We start from the raw sequence: 22,893 nt of genomic DNA on the forward strand, positions 1-22,893 counted from the left end.
GTAGAGATTGGATCAGGTGACTCCCAGATACACCAACAACACTCCTTCACACTTGACAGCCTGGCCTCAAAGTCTAGATGTAACTTAGCAAACATAAATCTTTGACACTCAAATGAGTATGATATGTTACTCTTGGTATGGTTGCATAAGACAGAAGGTTACTAAAGTAAAAAAATGAAAAAAAGGGAGGTTGGTCAAAGGAGGATGGGTGGGCGTATAACGCAAACCTCTAGCAACCCAATTGTTGTGTGTTTGAATCACATCAAGGACAACTTTAGCATGTTAGCTAATTAGCAACTTTGCAACTACTTACTACTTTGCAACTATTTAGCATGTTAGCTAACCCTAACCTTAACCCGTAACCTTAACCCCTAGCATAGCTAACAACAAAGTGGAATTCGTAACATGTCATACGAAATGGATGATAGACATCGACAAACTGATACATACCATACGAAAAGTAAACTACTAAATGGAGGGAGACCGATTTACGTTTACTATGTTGCGTCTATCCTTGAGTCAAGGTTGCACCTGTGTGTGTGTGTGTGGCCACCCCCACCTCAGTCCTCACTCTGACACACATCGCTACAGGTGTGGCTCCCTTTTCCAATGAAGCCACAGTGGGAGTACACTAGGAAAGATCTGCAAGAGACAACCATTCAACCTTTAAGTGCCTTCTGGATTATATGAACTGTCAGAAGACCAGGGGACTTTACATGGGACATCATAACACTTGACTGCTGAGGAATTCCACAAGTTGAAAAGGTAAGCATAAACAATCAGTGCTTGTTATTGGTGAAGTTTTGCCTTTACTGTTGGTGTTAGGTCGTGTTTTTAAAGATGTAGTCATCCATATAAAGGTGTCAACATGAAATATGATCATGAATATTATTTGGAAAGAGAATGGGATCGAATTTTAGCAATATGAGGAGTTTATCGATAAACCCTAAATTGAGAACGATTAGGAATATGCAGGAAAACTATGAAGCAGTCGGGATGAAAATGAAAAAGAGATACATCCAAGTGTCATTTCACTGCATTGTGATAATACTTTTTTCTCTGAATTTCGTGAAGGTCAAACAGAACAGAACCAGAGCTTTTGTAGTTTCAGGATTGTCTTTATAACTATACAGTTGTATTAAAATGATGAAATCTGTCTTTCACAGGAGTATTCTTGGAACCAGTTCAAGTCACCAGAGGAAACTAGAACAAACTTTGAGAGCAAAGCTTCAGATCAGAGCCTCAATACCCAGTCTGAGATCCAACACATCAAACCAAAAGCCTGTCAAGAGATTGACAGCCACAGACCCTATCTACCTGTGTTTCGTACTCTCAGCCTTCCATAATCAGTCAGTCATAATGAATTTGTCTCTGGAAAACCCTTATGGAGACGTGACCATCCCTCGGGCTAAGCTACATTCTGGAGAGGACAGCACGATCATCATCAACCCCATCGCTCTGGACAGTACCTACAGCAACCGCAATTACTCCCTTAACCCCTATGGTGCCTTCAAACCCGGGGGGCAGTCGCCATTCCCCTCAGAAGGTACCAACAATGGAGATGGTGGCGCCTCAAACACCCCTTGTTATGACAGCCAGACCTCCTACACAGTGAAGGAGGACGCGGAAGAGGAGTTTGGACGCTGTCGGACCTGCTGCTTTCGCTGCCGACGGAAGTAAACCGGCAACATAGGCCCAGATCATGAAATAGTCCTACAACTCCCCAGCCACATAGGATTCTGGGTATATGAACTAAGACAATCAAGGGACACTGTCTGAAGACACTGTCCAATCTAGTGTTACCAGCTGGTTTAAAAGCCAAAAGCCATTACTGGCTAAACATGTATAGTTTTTGAAGGATTCATCAGTGGTATCATTTAAATTGTATGCAATTCCGAAATGGATTCTTCTTGAATGCAAAATGCCCTCACAGCCAGCATGGCAGAATCTGCCTTTGAAACAGAGGTCTTTCACATAATCGTTTCACTTATGACTTTGTATGCTTGCTTTTTTTCTTCTTGTCGAACACTTGACAGACTATATTTAGCTATGGAAATATTTTTTGCTATATTTATACCCTAATGCCTTTGTGCCTGATTTTGTTTTTGTCTGTCAGTGTTTGAATGATGTGAAAAGGCCACCCTTGAGTGAATGGTTCACCAGTTTTCAGGGAGTGTTAGAGAGTAAGACAAGTGCTACAGTAGACAGATGTCAAGGAATTTGAATGTGAATAGCCCTTTACTTCCTCTCTTAAACTGACCCATCACAAAAGATGACATTCTTGGCCTTTGGCTTGGCACTGACAGACCTGGCCGAACCAGTGAGGTGAAACTAGAGGAGGGGCAGCTAGCTTAGAGGCTGGTTCAGTTTTCATGGGCCTTACTGATCAGTCCAGTTTCCCCACCGCCACCCATTCCACACCATAACACACCACTACATCCTGCTTATCCATCTGCTGGGCTGGTCCCTCTGCTGCTGAGGGTTTACAATGCTGCCTTTGTGCAACTAGGTCCCAGGAAAGCAGGCCACAGGTCCTGCAGCCCAGCCCCAACCCCAGTCATTCTTCTCTGTGTATGTGGTAGACAGCACCTTACTGTCCCTCCTGGACAAAAAGAGTTAAAACAAGAGGCCTGATTCATCTGACTGGATGAGAATTGAAATGTGATCACACTCATGCTGTCTTATTTGTTTGAGTTACACAAAACCATCCATAGTTTAGCCTTGTGAAACCATTACTAAAATTATACTGTGCATCGTTAGCTTATAGAAATTATCTTTCATTTTTAGCAAGCTACTACAGCATATCAGGGTCACCTCATCATGAACTGGTTCCATGTGTGAAAGCCTCTCTTAGCTTTTTTTACCTTTATTTAACTAAGCAGGTCAGTTAAGAACAAATTCTTATTTTCAATGACGGCCTACGGAACAGTGGGTTGACTGCCTTGTTCAGGGGCAGAATGACAGATTTTTACCTTGTCAGCTCGGGGTTTCGATCTTGCAACCTTTTGGTTACTAGTCCAACACTCTAACTACTAGACCCTAAGCCCCCAACAGAATTACATGGCAAGACATGCATGAGTATGAATTGCTACTTTCTCTCCAGTCAGCAGTGGACTACAACTCCTCAGGTGACTAGGGCCCAAAGTTAAAGATTCAGTTACAAATTCATAATATATTCTACGAATCAGAATTCAAAACATATCATTTTTTTGTATTCTTATTTTTTTGCAATTCGTAACATATCACACAAAATGAATGACGTAGTACATAATTGTGTAAAAAAAAATTGGGGACCCGTTTTGGCTCGTGAGCGCTACTTTGAAAACTACTGGCTGAAATTATTCAAAACCTCTGGAGCAACACTTTAAAGGCCACTGTCAAACAGCAAGGAATAATAACAAAGACCTACACTGCGTATGATAGACTGTTGTAATAAGAAAGAAGAAGAATGGATGAATTATATTGAATTGATTTTGAGTCGTGTGGCTGTGTTATTAACTGTGTTTTAACTGCATTGAATAATTATTATTGTTAGAGTTTTACAAGATAATGTGACTTAACCAAGAAAAACTGCAGGACCCAGAGATGTTCCTGGCCAGGTTACCTCTTAGGTGAGGAAAAACTCTTAGGTAATTATTGTTCAGTCCAAATACAGTATGGGCCTTTTTCATGATGGTGTGTACTGCAATGTCTTACAGGGTTACTCCTGCAATCTTCTTTCCACCCATGAGCAGTTTGTGGTGTAACAGTCACATAACAGTGACAACAGAACTGGTTAAGGTTGAACCTGCTGTATTTCTCAGAGTGGGAGTAGTGCTACACTTCCTAGAAATCAGCTAGTGTTCAATTCAATCAAACATGTATTGTGGAATTTATTCAGTAGCTCATTTTCCCAGTCAAATAAAATGTTGGTTACTGTAAAAATGTGGATCTACTACAAGATACAAGACTCCCTTCACAGATAAATGCTTAATGTTTTCCAAATAATAATTGTGCAGGTAGACATAAATAAAGACAGTGGGTAAACACAAAATTCCAGCCTTAAGCTCCTCTTGCTCTCACCAGCCACCTTATCAGACCGGTTTGGAAGGAAGAAAGACAAGGACATGAGACTAAGCTCTGGGGAATATTTGAGTCAGGAACCAAACATGGTGTCTTGATTTCCCAACTGATAAAAATGTGTGACCTAGTCAAAATTGGGTGAAAACTATTGATTTCAGATGAAGTTTCAGATGGAGTTTCAGATGCAAGTCCTGAAGAAGAACTTCATCACAGGGTCAAATTGAATCTAGCACTTCTACAGTCAATTATTCACATTATTGGTGATTATAATTATGATCATTATGATCATTATTTCATACTTATGAGGATACTGATATACACATGACTTGTTCAACTTATAAAGATATTACCCTACTTTCAACCACACTTACAGTAACTCAACCTGGTCTCAGAGCATGTCTTATTATTGTGTATGTAATTCTGAGACACTCCATTTAGTATGTCACATTTTGTATGGTATGTATTCATTTTTGGATGTCTATCACCCATTTCGTATGATGTGTTACGGATTACAATTCATATTATATGTTACAAATTTGCAAAACATACAATATGTTAGGAATTTGCAAAACCTATTATACACTGCTCAAAAAAATAAAGGGAACACTTAAACAACACAATGTAACTCCAAGTCAATCACACTTCTGTGAAATCAAACTGTCCACTTAGGAAGCAACACTGATTGACAATAAATTTCAGCCCAACACCGTGCAGGACGTTTGGCATTTGCCAGAGAACACCAAGATTGGCAAATTCGCCACTGGCGCCCTGTGCTCTTCACAGATGAAAGCAGGTTCACACTGAGCACGTGACAGACGTGACAGAGTCTGGAGACGCCATGGAGAACGTTCTGCTGCCTGCAACATCCTCCAGCATGACTGGTTTGGCGGTGGGTCAGTCATGGTGTGGGGTGGCATTTCTTTGGGGGGCCGCACAGCCCTCCATGTGCTTGCCAGAGGTAGCCTGACTGCCATTAGGTACCGAGATGAGATCCTCAGACCCCTTGTGAGACCATATGCTGGTGCGGTTGGCCCTGGGTTCCTCCTAATGCAAGACAATGCTAGACCTCATGTGGCTGGAGTGTGTCAGCAGTTCCTGCAAGAGGAAGGCATTGATGCTATGGACTGGCCTGCCCGTTCCCCAGACCTGAATCCAATTGAGCACATCTGGGACATCATGTCTCGCTCCATCCACCAACGCCACGTTGCACCACAGACTGTCCAGGAGTTGGCAGATGCTTTAGTCCAGGTCTGGGAGGAGATCCCTCAGGAGACCATCCGCCACCTCATCAGGAGCATGCCCAGGCATTGTAGGGAGGTCATACAGGCACGTGGAGGCCACACACACTACTGAGCCTCATTTTGACTTGTTAAGGACATTACATCAAAGTTGGATCAGCCTGTAGTGTGGTTTTCCACTTTAATTTTGAGTGTGACTCCAAATCCAGACCTTCATGGGTTGATAAATTGGATTTCCATTGATTACTTTTGTGTGATTTTGTTGTCTAGCTAGGTGACCAACGTTAGCTAGCTGGCTAAGTTTTTTTTAAAGGGTTAAGGTTAGGGGAAGGGTTAGCTGAAAGGGTTAAGGTTAGGTAGGTTAGCTAACATGCTAAGTAGTTGCAAAATAGCTAAAAAGTAGTAAGTAGTTGAAAAGTTGCTAATTAACTAAAATGCTAAGGTTATCCGTGATGAGATTCAAACTCGTAACCTTTGGGTTGCTAGACGTTCGCATTATACGCCCACCCATCCACCCCGTTCGAGTTATACGCCCACCCATCCACCCCGTTCGAGTTATACGCCCACCCATCCACCCCGTTCAAGTTATACGCACACCCATCCACCCCGTTCAAGTTATACACCCACCCATCCACCCCGAGCAACCACCCAACATTTGCATTGTATGCCCACCCATCAACCCCTACCAACCACCCTACACCAAATGTAACATATCATACTAGTGTGCCGAATTTACATTTACTATGTTACGTCTAGTCTATGAGACCAGGCTGAGTAACTATATCACTTGTTTACAATATACCATTATACTACTGTGTCTGTGGGTTTAAAGGAATGTATTCAAGTCACTTTACAGATTTCTGTCCTTATTGGTCCTCAATAAGAATGAGCTGTCAGAGTACAGTTTTGAGTGTATTGCTCAGTGTCACTGGTGTCATAGAACAATTCATGCACCTGTTCCAGCTCACACATTCCATTAGAGGTTGTGATTCTTGAGGCATACGTAAGTGTTCTATGAGACTGCTGGAAGGGAACTGGTGTGACAGGCAGGCAGGCCTTACAAGGTACTGACTGGAATAACTGGCACTCCCAGCCTCAGGTGCTCTCTGCCCATAGGATCTTAATTTGATCACCCTGTTGCAGGAGATTTTTTTTTTTTTAAGTTGTAGTGTATTTGAAGTTTAAAAAGGCTTCTGAAGTTTGTAATTTACACTTTGAATTTTCCCTTGTGAAAAATGTACATTAATTATAATCCAAACAATTATTTTCCTGCTGTATTTAACTGGCTCAAATTAAGATCCTACATCTGTAGGACCCCACCCCTCGGTCAACAGTAGAAAGGTTATTTATTGAGAGAGAGAGAGAGAGAGAGAGAGAGAGAGAGAGAGAGAGAGAGAGAGATACTGAGAAGAAACAGGAGAAGGCAAGTGTATTTGTTTTACTTCCTGTGGATAGTTGACAGTGTAAATAAAGTTAGGTCATAGCTAAAAATAATTACAAAAATATCATGCAATGTACTTCTCGTGACATGCAAAACCTCATACATTAAAGATCTCAACATTTCACAGAAATTTAAGTACAATACAACACAATACAACATTATTGTTAGGGAAATTGGTTTTGCTTGTGCACATACAACCCAGAAAGATAACATTTACCAACATTTAGTGGAGAAGTATGGAAGATAAGTCCATCAGTGTAACTACAGCCTCTAGAATATGTTATGAATTTCTGTGATGCCAAAGCCAGTAGGCAGGGCCTTGATTGTACTGTCAAATTATGTGGCAGGAGTAGGAATCAAGATGACGTCAGGTTTGACATTTGAATACAAAACAACATAGGTCACCATGATCATCATTGATGAGAGTTGCCTAGCTCAATCTCTCTCTGCATCTGAAATCACACCGTAATCCCCATAAAGTGCACTACTCAATGAAGGGCTACTCAGGGGACTCTGCTGGTCAAGCAGCGCACCATATGGAAAATGGGGTCTCATTTGAAATTTGGCCACTGTCATCAAGGGGGATATGTAAAAGTTATCCACTGGTCTTGAGTCAGATATTGACACCTTCCTGATGGAATGATGATCGGGGGGGTAGGTTAATCTCATCCTAGATCAGTGGTTGGTTGCGGACAACTTCTCTCGGGCCACATCAAACCTTACCCGTCACTGTCTCCTGTAATGCACAACTGAGTGGATGAACAGCATTCCTGAATGAGCCTCACAAACGTTATTACGAAAGAACTGATCACAGGTACTTCCAGTGCAGAATATTTGCAAGTTTCATGAGTGAGCAGCATTTCAGTTTCAGTGTATTTCAGTAGCTGATGAATGGCAGATTGAAACTCGTGTAAATACCAAAATACCAAGTATTGCTTAAACAGGCTTTACATGTTTACTGCAGGGACGCAACTTTGGTTTTATAAGTCGGGGGGGCATAATTACTTTAATTTTTTTATCCAGTAGGATAAACACTCCAAACAGCGACCCGATCACTCGGAGGCGTCCGCATGGTCCTAAAGCACACTGTTGCTTGTTTTTTTTATCACATTGCAATGATAAAACTGGGGGGGTCAAAAATGCAATTTCAGAATGCGGGGAAGACATGTACCCCCCCATCCCCAGTGAAAGATGCTCCCCTGGTTTACTGTATACATTAACAATATTGGTTTGTCTGTAAAACATTTTTTACCTGCACCTGTATGTGGACGATACTGTTGTTTATTCCATTGCCCCCACTGTTGATCAGGCTCTGTCTGAACTACAGTTTGCTTTCATTGTTTTACAGAAACCTTTTACTTTAAATTAGCATTGAATGTGGGCACACAAAAATTATTCTAATGATTTAAAAATAGGGACCTTGGATGGTGCCCAAATTGATTGTGTCCCTGCTTACAAATATCTGGGCATTTGGATAGACGATAAGCTCTTTTAAAAAGCATATTGATGAGTTAACTAAGAAGTTGAGAATAACTAAATAGCAGAATGCAGATCATTCAGTCAATGTTACCTTCTGTCCTAGACTATGGCGAGATCATCTACATCAGGTAATCCCAAACTGGGGATCCTGACTGGGGTACCCCCAGGGGTACTAAACTGGGGTTCCTGACTGGGGTACCCCCAGGGGTACTAAACTGGGGTTCCTGACTGGGGTACCCCCAGGGGTACTAAACTGGGGTTCCTGACTGGGGTACCCCCAGGGGTACCAAACTGGGGTTCCTGACTGGGGTACCCCCAGGGGTACCAAACTGGGGTTCCTGACTGGGGTACCCCCAGGGGTACGCGTAATGCTGTTGGGGGTACACCAAGTAAAAATGTGATTCACATTTTTAAAAAATAGATATTTAAATATTTATTTTTTTCCCACATTTTCAAACAGTCCATTTATATTTTCCAACGGGGCTATACATTTGGGTGAGGTTTTTTCTCGCCAGAGTAGCCTCGTTTCACTGCCAAAAATAAAATTAAACCATCTACTATTCAGCGAAATAACAACATAACGTGCTGCTGTGCGTTTTGTTGCCGATCTTACTTTGCTACCTGACTACCGTATATTTTTAGTTTTTCCCTCACTCAACTTTTTTCATTCAACTTTTTCACCCCGGAGGTTTTATCTGGATATGGTTCGTCAGGACTTCAAACAGCCGAAGCTAAGTAACATTAACATGATGCCTTCTAATTGCAGTCGTTGTACTTATATAATATACAGGAGAACGATCGCCTTACGGCGAGGATAGCTGTGCTGCAAGCCCAGCTTCAGACGCAATCGTTAGGCAAGGGTAATTTCAGTGTAGGAAAGGATGAAACAGCGTCTGTGCCACCAGTAAGTACAGATAGTAACGTTAGTATAAACCCCCTCGCACGGTCCCCGCAGCCGGACAACTTTCTCATGGCTTCTGGAGGGAAACGCTGTAGGAATGCTCAACCGGTGTCGCTTATTCAGCCGACAGAAACTTTCAACCGGTTCTCCCCATTAAGCGAGTCGGAGGCCGAAACTTCTCTGGTCTCTACTCCTCCCATTGTGGGGTCTGAGACGCCGAAGGCTCCCACCATTAGCTCTGACAAATTTAAAACCCTAGTCATTGGCGACTCCATTACCCGCAGAATTAGACTTAAAACGAATCATCCAGCGATCATACACTGTTTACCAGGGGCAGGGCTACCGACGTTAAGGCTAATCTAAAGACGGTGCTAGCTAAAGCTAAAACTGTCGAGTGTAGAGAGTATAGAGATATTGTTATCCACGTCGGCACCAACGATGTTAGGATGAAACAGTCAGAGGTCACAAAGCGCAACATAGCTTCAGCGTGTAAATCAGCTAGAAAGATGTGTCGGCATCGATTAATTGTCTCTGGCCCCCTCCCAGTTAGGGGGAGTGATGAGCTCTACAGCAGAGTCTCACAACTCAATCGCTGGATGAAAACTGTTTTCTGCCCCTCCCAAAAGATAGAATTTGTAGATAATTGGCCCTCTTTCTGGGACTCACCCACAAACAGGACCAAGCCTGGCCTGTTGAGGAGTGACGGACTCCATCCTAGCTGGAGGGGTGCTCTCATCTTATCTACGAACATAGACAGGGCTCTAACTCCTCTAGCTCCACAATGAAATAGGGTGCAGGCCAGGCAGCAGGCTGTTAGCCAGCCTGCTAGTTTAGTGGAGTCTGCCACTAGCACAGTCAGTGTAGTCAGCTCAGCTTTCCCCATTGAGACCGTGTCTGTGCCTCGATCTAGGTTGGGCAAAATTAAAGATGGCGGTGTTCGCTTTAGCAATCTCACTAGTATAAAGACCTCCTCCATTCCTGCCATTATTGAAAGAGATTGTGATACCTCACATCTCAAAATTGGGTTACTTAATGTTAGATCCCTCACTTCCAAGGCAGTTATAGTCAATGAACTAATCACTGATCATAATCTTGATGTGATTGGCCTGACTGAAACATGGCTTAAGCCTGATGAATTTACTGTGTTAAATGAGGCCTCACCCCCTGGTTACACTTGTGACCATACCCCCCGTGCATCCGGCAAAGGCGGAGGTGTTGCTAACATTTATGATAGCAAATTTCAATTTACAAAAAAAAAAAAAAGACGTTTTCGTCTTTTGAGCTTCTAGTCATGAAATCTATGCAGCCTACTCAATCACTTTTTATAGCTACTGTTTACAGGCCTCCTGGGCCATATGCAGTGTTCCTCACTGAGTTCCCTGAATTCCTATTGGATCTTGTAGTCATAGCAGATAATATTGTAATTTTTGGTGACTTTAACATTCACATGGAAAAGTCCACAGACCCACTCCAAAAGGCTTTCGGCGCCATCATCGACTCAGTGGGTTTTGTCCAACATGTCTCTGGACCTACTCACTGCCACAGTCATACTCTGGACCTAGTTTTGTCCCATGGAATAAATGTTGTGGATCTTAATGTTTTCCCTCATAATCCTGCATTATCGGACCACCATTTTATTGCGTTTGCAATTGCAACAAATAATCTGCTCAGACCCCAACCAAGGAGCATTAAAAGTCGTGCTATAAATTCTCAGACAACCCAAAGATTCCTTGATGCCCTTCCAGACTCCCTCTGCCTACCCAAGGACGTCAGAGGACAAAAATCAGGTAACCACCTAACCGAGGAACTCAATTTAACCTTGCGCAATACCCTAGATGCAGTTGCACCCCTAAAAACTAAAAACATCTGTCATAAGAAACTAGCTCCCTGGTATACAGAAAATACACGAGCTCTGAAGCAAGCTTCCAGAAAATTGGAACGGAAATGGCGCCACACCAAACTGGAAGTCTTCCGACTAGCTTGGAAAGACAGTACCGTGCAGTATCGAAGAGCCCTCACTGCTGCTCGATCATCCTATTTTTCCAACTTAATTGAGGAAAATAAGAACAATCCGAAATTTCTTTTGATACTGTCGCAAAGCTAACTAAAAAGCAGCATTCGCAAATGGAGGATGGCTTTCACTTCAGCAGTAATACATTTATGAACTTCTTTGAGGAAAAGATCATGATCATTAGAAAGCAAATTACAGACTCCTCTTTAAATCTGCGTATTCCTCCAAAGCTCCATTGTCCTGAGTGTGCACAACTCTGCCAGGACCTAGGATCAAGGGAGATACTAAGGTGTTTTAGCACTATATCTCTTGACACAATGATGAAAATAATCATGGCCTCTAAACCCTCAAGCTGCATACTGGACCCTATTCCAACTAAACTACTGAAAGAGCTGCTTCCTGTGCTTGGCCCTCCTATGTTGAACATAATAAACGGCTCTCTATCCACCGGATGTGTACCAAGCTCACTAAAAGTGGCAGTAATAAAGCCTCTCTTGAAAAAGCCGAATCTTGACCCAGAAATTATAAAAAACTATCAGCCTATATCAAATCTTCCATTCCTCTCAAACATTTTAGAAAAAGCTGTTGCGCAGCAACTCACTGCCTTCCTGAAGACAAACAATGTATACGAAACGCTTCAGTCTGGTTTTAGACCCCATCATAGCACTGAGACTGCACTTGTGAAGGTGGTAAATGACCTTTTAATGACATCAGACCGAGGCTCTGCATCTGTCCTCGTGCTCCTAGATCTTAGAGCTGCTTTTACATTTGACATTTACATTTAAGTCATTTAGCAGACGCTCTTATCCAGAGCGACTTACAAAATGGTGCATTCACCTTATGATATCCAGTGGAACAACCACTTTACAATAGTGCATCTAAATCTTTTAAGGGGGGTTAGAAGGATTACTTTATCCTATCCTAGGTATTCCTTAAAGAGGTGGGGTTTCAGGTGTCTCCGGAAGGTGGTGATTGACTCCGCTGTCCTGGCGTCGTGAGGGAGCTTGTTCCACCATTGGGGTGCCAGAGCAGCGAACAGTTTTGACTGGGCTGAGCGGGAACTGTGCTTCCTCAGAGGTAGGGGGGCCAGCAGGCCAGTGGTGGATGAACGCAGTGCCCTTGTTTGGGTGTAGGGCCTGATCAGAGCCTGAAGGTATGGAGGTGCCGTTCCCTTCACAGCTCCGTTGGCAATCACCATGGTCTTGTAGCGGATGCGAGCTTCAACTGGAAGCCAGTGGAGGGAGCGGAGGAGCGGGGTGACGTGAGAGAACTTGGGAAGGTTGAACACCAGACGGGCTGCGGCGTTCTGGATGAGTTGTAGGGGTTTAATGGCACAGGCAGGGAGCCCAGCCAACAGCGAGTTTTGATACCATCGATCACCACATTCTTTTGGAGAGATTGGAAACCCAAATTGGTCTACATGGACAAGTTCTGGCCTGGTTTAGATCTTATCTGTCAGAAAGATATCAGTTTGTCTCTGTGAATGGTTTGTCCTCTGACAAATCAACTGTAAATTTCGGTGTTCCTCAAGGTTCCGTTTTAGGACCACTATTGTTTTCACTATATATTTTACCTCTTGGGGATGTCATTCGAAAACATAATGTTAAATTTCACTGCTATGCGGACAACACACAGCTGTACATTTCAATGAAACATGGTGAAGCCCCAAAATTGCCCTCGCTAGAAGCCTGTGTTTCAGACATAAAGAAGTGGATGGCTGCAAACTTTCTACTTTTAAACTCGGACAAAACAGAGATGCTTGTTCTAGGTCCCAACAAACAAAGAGATCTTCTGTTGAATCTGACAATTAATCTGGATGGTTGTACAGTCGTCTCAAATAAAACTGTGAAGGACCTCGGCGTTACTCTGGACCCTGATCTCTCTTTTGAAGAACATATCAAGACTGTTTCAAGGACAGCTTTTTTACATCTACGTAACATTGCAAAAATCAGAAACTTTCTGTCCAAAAATGATGCAGAAAAATTAATCCATGCTTTTGTTACTTCTAGGCTGGACTACTGCAATGCTCTACTTTCCGGCTACCCGGATAAAGCACTAAACAAACTTCAGTTAGTGCTAAATACGGCTGCTAGAATCCTGACTAGAACCAAAAAATTGGATCGTATTACTCCAGTGCTAGCCTCCCTACACTGGCTTCCTGTTAAGGCAAGGGCTGATTTCAAGGTTTTACTGCTAACCTACAAAGCATTACATGGGCTTGCTCCTACCTATCTTTCTGATTTGGTCATGCCGTACATACCTACACGTACGCTACGGTCACAAGACGCAGGCCTCCTAATTGTCCCTAGAATTTCTAAGCAAACGGCTGGAGGTAGGGCTTTCTCCTATAGAGCTCCATTTTTATGGAATGGTCTGCCTACCCATGTGAGAGACGCAGACTCAGTCTCAACCTTTAAGTCTTTACTGAAGACTTATTTCTTCAGTAGGTCCTATGATTAAGTATAGTCTGGCCCAGGAGTGTGAAGGTGAACGGAAAGGCTGGAGCAACGAACCGCCCTTGGCTGTCTCTGCCTTGCCGGTTCCCCTCTCTCCACTGGGATTCTCTGCCTCTAACCCTATTACAGGGGCTGAGTCACTGGCTTACTGGTGTTCTTCCATGCCGTCCATGGGAGGGGTGCGTCACTTGAGTGGGTTGAGTCACTGACGTGGTCTTCCTGTCTGGGTTGGCGCCCCACCCTTGGGTTGTGCCATGGCGGAGATCGTTGTGGGCTATACTCGGCCTTGTCTTAGGACGGTAAGTTGGTGGTTGGAGACATCCCTCTAGTGGTGTGGGGGCTGTGCTTTGGCAAAGTGGGTGGGGTTATATCCTGCCTGTTTGGCCCTGTCCGGGGGTATCATCGGATGGGGCCACAGTGTCTTCTGATCCCTCCTGTCTCAGCCTCCAGTATTTATGCTGCAGTAGTTTATGTGTCGGGGGGCTAGGGTCAGTCTGTTACATCTGGAGTATTTCTCTTGTCTTATCCGGTGTCCTGTGTGAATTTAAATATGCTCTCTCTAATTCTCTCTTTCTTTCTCTCGGAGGACCTGAGCCCTAGGACCATGCCTCAGGACTACCTGGCATGATGACTCCTTGCTGTTCCCTGTCCACCTGGCCATGCTGCTGCTCCAGTTTCAACTGTTCTGCCTGCGGCTATGGAACCCTGACCTGTTCACCGGACGTGCTTGTTGCACCCTCGACAACTACTATGATTATTATTATTTGACCATGCTGGTCATTTATGAACATTTGAACATCTTGACCATGTTCTGTTATAATATCCACCCGGCACAGCCAGAAGAGGACTGGCCACCCCTCATAGCCTGGTTCCTCTCTAGGTTTCTTCCTAGGTTTTTGGCCTTTCTAGGGAGTTTTTCCTAGGGAGTTTTTCCTAGCCACCGTGCTTCTTTCACATGCATTGCTTGCTGTTTGGGGTTTTAGGCTGGGTTTCTGTACAGCACTTTGAGATATCAGCTGATGTACGAAGGGCTATATAAATAAATTTGATTTGATTTTGATTTGATTTGAAATACAGGTAGCCTAGTCAAATAATTAACATCCAATCACATTAACCGTTACTCTCTCGCGGGAATTCCACTAACGGTCCGTATGTAGCCAAACTTAGCTGCTGCTCATGTTGGTATCTACTAATGGCGCAAAAGCCTTTACAGGGAGACATAGTGGAGTGGGCTGCGCTCAGAGTATCCTGTCTTGGCAAATCGAGCTGCTAAGACTCTGATGCCCTTTCAAGCACATACCTATGTGAGAGTGGATTCTCGGCCCTCACTAGCATGAAAACTAAATAAAGGCACAGACTGTGTGTGTGGAAAATGATTTAAGACTGAGAATCTCTCCAGTACAACCCAACATTGCAGAGTTATGTGGTTTTATATGTAAGATGGTTAAATAAAGAGCAAAATTATTGATTATTATTATATTATTATTTGTGCCCTGGTCCTATAAGAGCTCTTTGTCTCTTCCCACGAGCCAGGTTGTGACAAAAACTAACACTCATTCCTATATTTAATAAATGTATAGTGTGTGTGTGGCAGGCTTACAATGATGGCAAAACATGAGAGTGCGCTGACCCTGGTGCTAGAGGGGGTATGCAGCTGGAGGTTGAATGTTTGAAGGGGTACGGGACTACAAAAAGTTTGGGAACCACAGATCTACATGAATGCAGCAGCCACTTCATTAAGCCGTTAGATGCAGTTTACCATATTGCACTTTATTTTATCTCGGGACAGGTTTGGCACTCATCACTGCTTGCTCTATCAGAAAGTAGGATGGCCCTCTTAGACCTGACGTAGGTCAAAACACGGCATTTTATTAATTTATGAAGCCCTTTTGCAAAAACTTTACTTACGCATAGAAGTACGATTTATCAAAGCTGATCACAGGGATGGCTAACTCTGGAAACAGTCTTTTACTGTTACAGACTTAGGAAAAACAGCTTTTAGTTTCTTTGCACCCCATGTATGGAACATGTATCTTCAGAGTTCCCTACAAATGGATGTATTGGTGCCTTTCGGGCAGTTCAGTGTTGATTGAGGACCTCTGTTGAGGAATGTGATTGTGTTTTATTTTATGTTTTTGTATTGTCTTTGTATTTTCATTTTCTGGTGTATTTTCTATGTGTAATTTGTTGTGTAATGGTAAGATACAGGGCTCCCTTGCAAAAGAGACCTTGGTCTCAATGAAACCTTGAAAATAAAGGTTAAATAAATAAATAAACATGAGCACACAAAGGACATAAGGTGAGTGATGATCCCCTACTTGGGACAGCAGCCTATTTTTGTTAATGTAAAACATGATCATATATGAAACAGACCTGTTCTTCTGTTGTGTGTCAAATAGTCCCTATACTGAGAGACATACTAACATTGGGTCAGTAAATAAGCAAAGGGTAAAATGTTCCACTGTCTCATTTGTTAATCATTGACCCATACAGACCAACGTTAACAGTGCTATTACTTTGTATGACACTATAGTGGTAGGCTTGATTACCAACAACGACGAGACGGCCTACAGGGAGGAGGTAAGGGCCCTCGGAGTGTGGTGTCAGGAAAATAACCTCACACCCAATGTCAACAAAACAAAGGAGATGATCGTGGACTTCAGGAAACAGCAGAGGGAGCACCCACCTAGCCACATTGACGGGACAGTAGTGGAGAAGGTGGAAAGTTAAGTTCCTCAGCGTACACATCACGGACATCACATCATGGTCCTCCCATACAGACAGCGTGGTGAAGAAGGCGCAACAGTGCCTCTTCAACCTCAGGAGGCTGAAGAAATGTGGCTTGTCACCAAAAACACTCAAACTTTTACAGATGCACAATCGAGAGTATCCTGTCGGGCTGTATCACCACCTGGTACGGCAACTGCTCCGCCCACAACCGCAAGGCTCTCCAGAGGGTAGTGATGTCTGCACAACGCATCACCAGGGGCAAACTACCTGCCCTCCAGGACACCTACACCACCCGATGTCACAGGAAGACCAAAAAGATAATCAAGGACAACAACCACCCGAGCCACTGCCTGTTCACCCTGCTTCCACCCAGAAGGCGAGGTCAGCACAGGTGCATCAGAGCTGGGACCGAGAGACTGAAAAACAGCTTCTATCTCAAGGCCATCAGACTGTTAAACAGCCGTCACTAACATTGAGTGGCTGCTGCCAACATACTGACTCAAATCTCTAGCCACTTTAATAATAAAAAATTGGATGTGATAAATGTATCACTGGCCACTTTAAACAATGGCACTTTATATAATGTTTACATACCCTACATTACTCATCTCATATGTTTATACTGTACTCTATACCATCTACTGCATCTTGTCTATGCCATTCGGCCATCGCTCATCCATATATTTATATGCACATATTCTTATTCATTCCTTTACACTTGTGTGTGTATAAGGTAGTTGTTGTGAAATTGTTCGATTACTTGTTAGATATTACTGCATGGTCGGAACTAGAAGCACAAGCATTTCGCTACACTCGCATTAACATCTGCTAACCATGTATGTGACCAATAAAATTTGATTTGATGTATTTTTTTGTATGATTAAACTGAGAGGCCTTAGTCAAAATATCTATGGAAATCAAGTTGAATGTATTTCCATCACATAGGAGACAGTATAGAGTAGACATTAATTATATAATGTTATTTCAAGGAATGTTCCACTACCAAAAAATAAAAACTACTTTTTAAAGGGCTAAATCCGGTTTGCAGAAGAGCCACACTATAGCACTATTGAAATGTAAAGATCATTTCCGATTGAGCCAACAAATGCAGCGTTTACTGTGAATGCAGTCTCCGCGAACATTGGAACATAACCCTTTAAATTTAAAACGCTGTATAGTATGGATCTTCTGCAGTATGGATTTAATCTTAACTTACTACAATAACCTAACCACAATATACTCTCTAGAATAACATGGTGAGAACTAAAGCTAAATATGCTACTAAGCATGTACAGAAGTTCAGAGACACAGGGAAATCTCTATTTGCAGAAGATTAAGATAAGCATCAGCTGTTTTCTTCCTTTACTCATCTTTCATAGACCTGTTTTACGGCGCAAGGGAGGAAGCAACTCGATAACAAACAATAACTTATGAAAAACATATGTTGCAATGGTCAGTCTTTGATTAAATATTTCATTCTGTGGCCGTCCTCCTCCCCCTAGGAGTCGGCCGCCTACACTCATCCTGAACATGCTGTGGCTGGCTGCATTTATATACAGTGGGGGGAAAAAGTATTTGATCCCCTGCTAATTTTGTATGTTTGCCCACTGATAAAGAAAGGATCAGTCTATAATTTTAATGGTAGGTTTATTTGAACAGTGAGAGACAGAATAACAACAAAAATATCCAGAAAAATGCATGTCAAAAATGTTATAAATTGTTTTGCATTTTAATGAGGGAAATAAGTATTTGACCCCCTCTCAATCAGAAAGATTTCTGGCTCCCAGGTGTCTTTTATACAGGTAACGAGCTGAGATTAGGAGCACACTCTTAAAGGGAGTGCTCCTAACCGCAGCTTGTTACCTGTAAAAAAGACACCTGTCCACAGAAGCAATCAATCAGATTCCAAACTCTCCACCATGGCCAAGACCAAAGAGCTCTCCAAGGATGTCAGGGACAAGATTGTAGACCTACACAAGGCTGGAATGGGCTACAAGACCATCGCCAAGCAGCTTGGTGAGAAGGTGACAACATTTGGTGTGATTATTCGCAAATGGAAGAAACACAAAAGAACTGTCAATATCCCTCGGCCTGGGGCTCCATGCAAGATCTCACCTCGTGGGGTTGCAATGATCATGAGAATGGTGAGGAATCAGCCCAGAACTACATGGGAGGATCTTGTCAATGATCTCAAGGCAGCTGGGACCATAGTCACCAAGAAAACTATTGGTAACACACTACGCCGTGAAGGACTGAAATCCTGCAGCGCCCTCAAGGTCCCCCTGCTCAAGAATACATATACATGCCCGTCTGAAGTTTGCCAATGAACATCTGAATGATTCAGAGGACAACTGGGTGAAAGTGTTGTGGTCAGATGAGACCAAAATGGAGCTATTTGGCATCAACTCAACTCGCCGTGTTTGGAGGAGGAGGAATGCTGCCTATGACCCCAAGAACACCATCTCCACCGTCAAACATGGAGGTGGAAACATTATGCTTTGGGGGTGTTTTTCTGCTAAGGGGACAGGACAACTTCACCGCATCAAAGGGACGATGGACGGGGCCATGTACCGTCAAATCTTGGGTGAGAACATCCTTCTCTCAGCCAGGGCATTGAAAATGGGTCGTGGATGGGTATTCCAGCATGACAATGACCCAACACACGGCCAAGGCAACAAAGGAGTGGCTCAAGAAGAAGCACATTAAGGTCCTGGAGTGGCCTAGCCAGTCTCCAGACCTTAATCCCATAGAAAATCTGTAGAGGGAGATGAAGGTTCGAGTTGCCAAACGTCAGCCTCGAAACCTTAATGACTTGGAGAAGATCTGCAAAGAGGAGTGGGACAAAATCCCTCCTGAGATGTGTGCAAACCTGGTGGCCAACTACAAGAAACATCTGACCTCTGTGATTGCCAACAAGGGTTTTGCCACCAAGTACTAAGTCATGTTTTGCAGAGGGGTCATATACTTATTTCCCTCATTAAAATGCAAATCATTTTATAACATTTTTTACATGCGTTTTTCTGGATTTTTTTGTTGTTATTCTGTCTCTCACTGTTCAAATAAACCTACCATTAAAATTATAGACTGATCGTTTCTTTGTAAGTGGGCAAACATACAAAATCAAATACTTTTTTCCCCCACTGTATATATCTGTCTGTCTGATCTCTGCTACCATCTAGTGTATCTCAACACCAATGTATAAGGAAAACAAACACTGGATCCTTGTTCTAGTCCCTAACACCTTGGTGTTTTCAGATCTCTTGGAACTGGATAGATATGAGTTCCATTATGTCCATTACCAATCACCATATTGCTTACACCTATCAAGTCTCTTCAGATCTGAAAGCGGTGTCCTGGGAGAAGAGGCTAATATGGGCTCGGGGTCATTTTCATACTGGACAAGGCAATGTCACATTGTGAAGGTTACAAGGATACCTACAGTATGTTGTGTATGGGCCCTGTGTGACTGGGTCTTCTGGACTTCAGGTCTTACTCCGATGAGTGCTGGATGCTAGTGAATGGAGAGTGTAGGGTTTCTGCTTGTCTATTGTTGCCAGTGTAAGCTGATCTGCTACCTGCTCCCTCCATACAGGAATGTGAGCCTGGGTCGCCTGTGTGTGTGTTATCATGCGCATGTTTGCGTGCACGTGTGTTTGTGCACATGTGTGTTTGATTGTGTACATGGTAGGGCAGAGAGGCAGAGGGCCCATCTCATCGGCCCAATAGATGAGGATAATAAGCTCTCTCTACCCCTGAGAACCCCACTGCTCTCTGTGGCCTCTTTAATATGTAACACGCTCCATTGACAGGCCTATGAGTGTGAGTTCACAGGGACGGGCAGCCTGAAATATTAAACGGCCTGAGGAGCCGCTGCAGGCTCAAATTGTTTGCCCTTCATTAGAGCAGCTTCTGTGGAAGAGTAGAGCAGAACAACAGGGGAGATAAAGGGAGGAAGACCTACCCTCCAGGGGATTGTACTAGGGACAACAGGAACTAGGCTATGTAATAAGGTCATCTCTCTACTATCTGACCCTATACTGTAGATTTAGTTTGTCAGTAAAGGAGTACAACACTGGACTGGTCCTGGGACGGAGGTTGCTTTGAAACAGAAGTCATGGCAGGTCTCTAAGGAACTACCAAGGACCTTTAGGAGGACAAACCAGAAGGTACACCATGTTTTTTCCCCAGTTCTGTTAGGCAATGTTTTAGTTAAGGACAGTCAACAGGTACTAACGAACAGATGTTCTCAAACCTCTCCTCGGGGACCCCCAGACGTTTCACAATTTTGTTGCAGCCCTGAACTAATTCACCTGGTTTGGTAGCTGTGGAATAGTTCAAATACATTTAACGGCAAGGTTTGAGAACCCCTGGTATAGAAGCTCTGAGACTGACATTCGGTTTTAGTCATTTAGCAGACACTCTTATCCAGTAAATAGATATTGGTCTCTGCTTACAATCAACCTGTTGTCTTATACCGTCACATAACTGACTAACCGGACAGAGAATGCTGTAACAGAAGTCCACAGCTGACATCAAACATGGGTCTCAATCCTTTTTCTTGAGTCTAAATCCCTTATTAATTCCATTCCTCACCATTTGTATTAATCAACTGTTCGTTTTCTCCAATCATTTGGTTTCAGGTGTGTTTGATTATTTGAACTATTAAGCATTGGGCTGCAATGTATTGCACGTAACAGGTGCTATAAATATTTTATCAGTTGTAGAAGTAGTTGTAGTCGTAATGTCACATGGTCACCAGCAATATGCACCATTCATACTCTAGTTTCCTGTACAGGATGGAGGAGGAAGCCCCAGTACCCGATGCCCAAGACTTTCATGCCCCAGAAGAGGCCCCTGTAGAGGGTGGTGTGTCGGCCGGAGGAGTTCCACCATCCAGAGACAGCCGTAAACTGGACTGCATCATCTGCTTCTGTGCCTTCAACCTGGCTGAGAGGCTGCCACGCAAGCTCTACTGCGGCCATACCTTCTGCCAGGCCTGCCTGAGACGCCTTGACACCATCCTCAATGAGCAGGTGGGTCTGACTGTCACGACAGCAGTCCTACAGAGGCAGCATCTCTGGTCAATTAGGGACCACTTTCAGAATAGCTCAAACAGACTGGGCCTTGTCAAGCTATAGCTAGCTCACTTGTTCCTTTGATTTAGTGAAAGAGATTTGATAAAGGGGAGAACTGATTTGTTAGGGTCAGCCAATATGCATAATCTCAAATTAACTTGACCAATCCTAAAGAGCAACAGATTCCTTTCCAGATACTTTTCGAAGAGGAATGCTGTATTGAGAGCTCATTATTAGCTACAGCAGTCATAACCATTAGTCTACCTAAATATCTATAATGGATTGACAAACCAACGTGTCCCAATCAACCCTGCTCCCTCTCCTACTCCCCAGCAGATGTGGATCCCCTGTCCACAATGCCGGCAGAACACCCCGCTACCTCGCGGGGGAGCTACAGCCCTGGACCTGGACCTAGCAGCCTTCCTGGGGGTCAAGGCTGACATGGACAGCCAGAGGTCCAGCACCCAGCAGGGAGGAAGAGAACTAGGCAACCAGTTGGAGCAAAAGCCCTCCTTTGGGAAGCAGCCCATCATAGAGCAGCCTCAGGCCACCTGGAACCATGGAGGACTGGCTGAGCCTCGCTTCCACCGGAGCCCTTGCTGCAGGCGCTTCTTCTGCTGCTGGTGGTGCTGCTAGGATGCCCAGTCATGTATGAATGACAAGAGTTTTTAAAGCATCTGGGCAGCAGTTTTCCCCAGTACAGTGCCTGCTGTAACTGATTATAGGGATGCCTAGGCTTCCAAGGCTACACAATGGATAATATAGGTTAGAACTAGGGCCTGACTGCGTGATCTGACCAAGGAAAAATGTACTACAGAAAAAAAAAAAAAACTACTGGGAAGAACAGTGTTCACGAGACTGACAAAGTTGTGTGGGGGACAATTTTTTTTCCCCACATCGTGGGAGAAAGAACATTTCAGCACTCAAAATGGGACATTGGATAAAGACCTCAGTGACCTCACCTACAACTGAGACTCCTCTACTGCCTCCTTTCAACTATGCAGTTGGACATATAGGCTATTGGTACCTTGATTGTTGAAAGTCTATTTTATACACACTTCGTTGAGTTATAGTATAATTTATCACTGTGAGCATGTACAGGTAACTGCCAAAATAAAGGAAACAAACATTAAATGTCTTAATAGGGCGTTTGACCACCATGAGCCAGAACAGCTTCAATGCACTTGGGCATAGATTTTACCAGTGTATGGAACTCCATTGGAGGAGACACCATTCTTCCACGAGAAATTCCATCATTTGGTGTTTTGTTTATGTTGATGGAAAACACCGTCTCAGGTGCCGCTCTAGAATCTCCTATAAGTGTTCAGTTGGGTTGAGATGTGGTGACTGATTCTCACCAAACCATTCAGTGACCACTCGTGCCCTGTGGATGGGGCATTGTCATCCTATAGTAAGCCATAGTAGCTCAAATATATGCCTGTCCAGCATTTTCATGCATGACCCTTAATTCATTTAGAAACCACACCTGTGTGGAAGCAC

The 22,893-nt window shown here is 43.5% G+C and overlaps 1 protein-coding gene and 1 long non-coding RNA gene across 2 annotated transcripts; both read left to right on the forward strand.

Moving 5' to 3' along the window:
- The first annotated feature begins 483 nt into the window (after positions 1-483).
- On the forward strand, positions 484-4,033 carry LOC106567788 (uncharacterized). Its single transcript, XR_001320170.2, has 2 exons — positions 484-765; positions 1,167-4,033. It is a non-coding gene; the product is annotated as an uncharacterized lncRNA (long non-coding RNA).
- Positions 4,034-21,114: 17,081 nt separating this feature from the next.
- Positions 21,115-22,763, forward strand: LOC106567435 (RING finger protein 224-like). The gene is made up of 2 exons (XM_014136684.2): positions 21,115-21,351; positions 21,730-22,763. The coding sequence occupies exons 1-2, from the start codon at positions 21,115-21,117 to the stop codon at positions 22,027-22,029; spliced, it is 537 nt and encodes a 178-aa protein (XP_013992159.1). The 3' UTR covers positions 22,030-22,763.
- The last annotated feature ends 130 nt before the right edge of the window (positions 22,764-22,893 follow it).

The sequence above is a fragment of the Salmo salar genome, chromosome ssa01, assembly GCF_905237065.1.
Source record: "Salmo salar chromosome ssa01, Ssal_v3.1, whole genome shotgun sequence".
Lineage (NCBI taxonomy): Eukaryota > Metazoa > Chordata > Actinopteri > Salmoniformes > Salmonidae > Salmo > Salmo salar.

What these genes read in the sequence shown, in the direction of transcription:
- LOC106567435 (XM_014136684.2), top strand. Translation starts at nt 21,115, where the DNA reads ATGGAGGAGGAAGCCCCAGTACCCGATGCCCAAGACTTTCATGCCCCA. An exon ending in ACACCATCCTCAATGAGCAG is followed by an intron (nt 21,352 to 21,729) that starts GTGGGTCTGACT and finishes ACTCCCCAGCAG; the next exon opens with ATGTGGATCCCCTGTCCACA.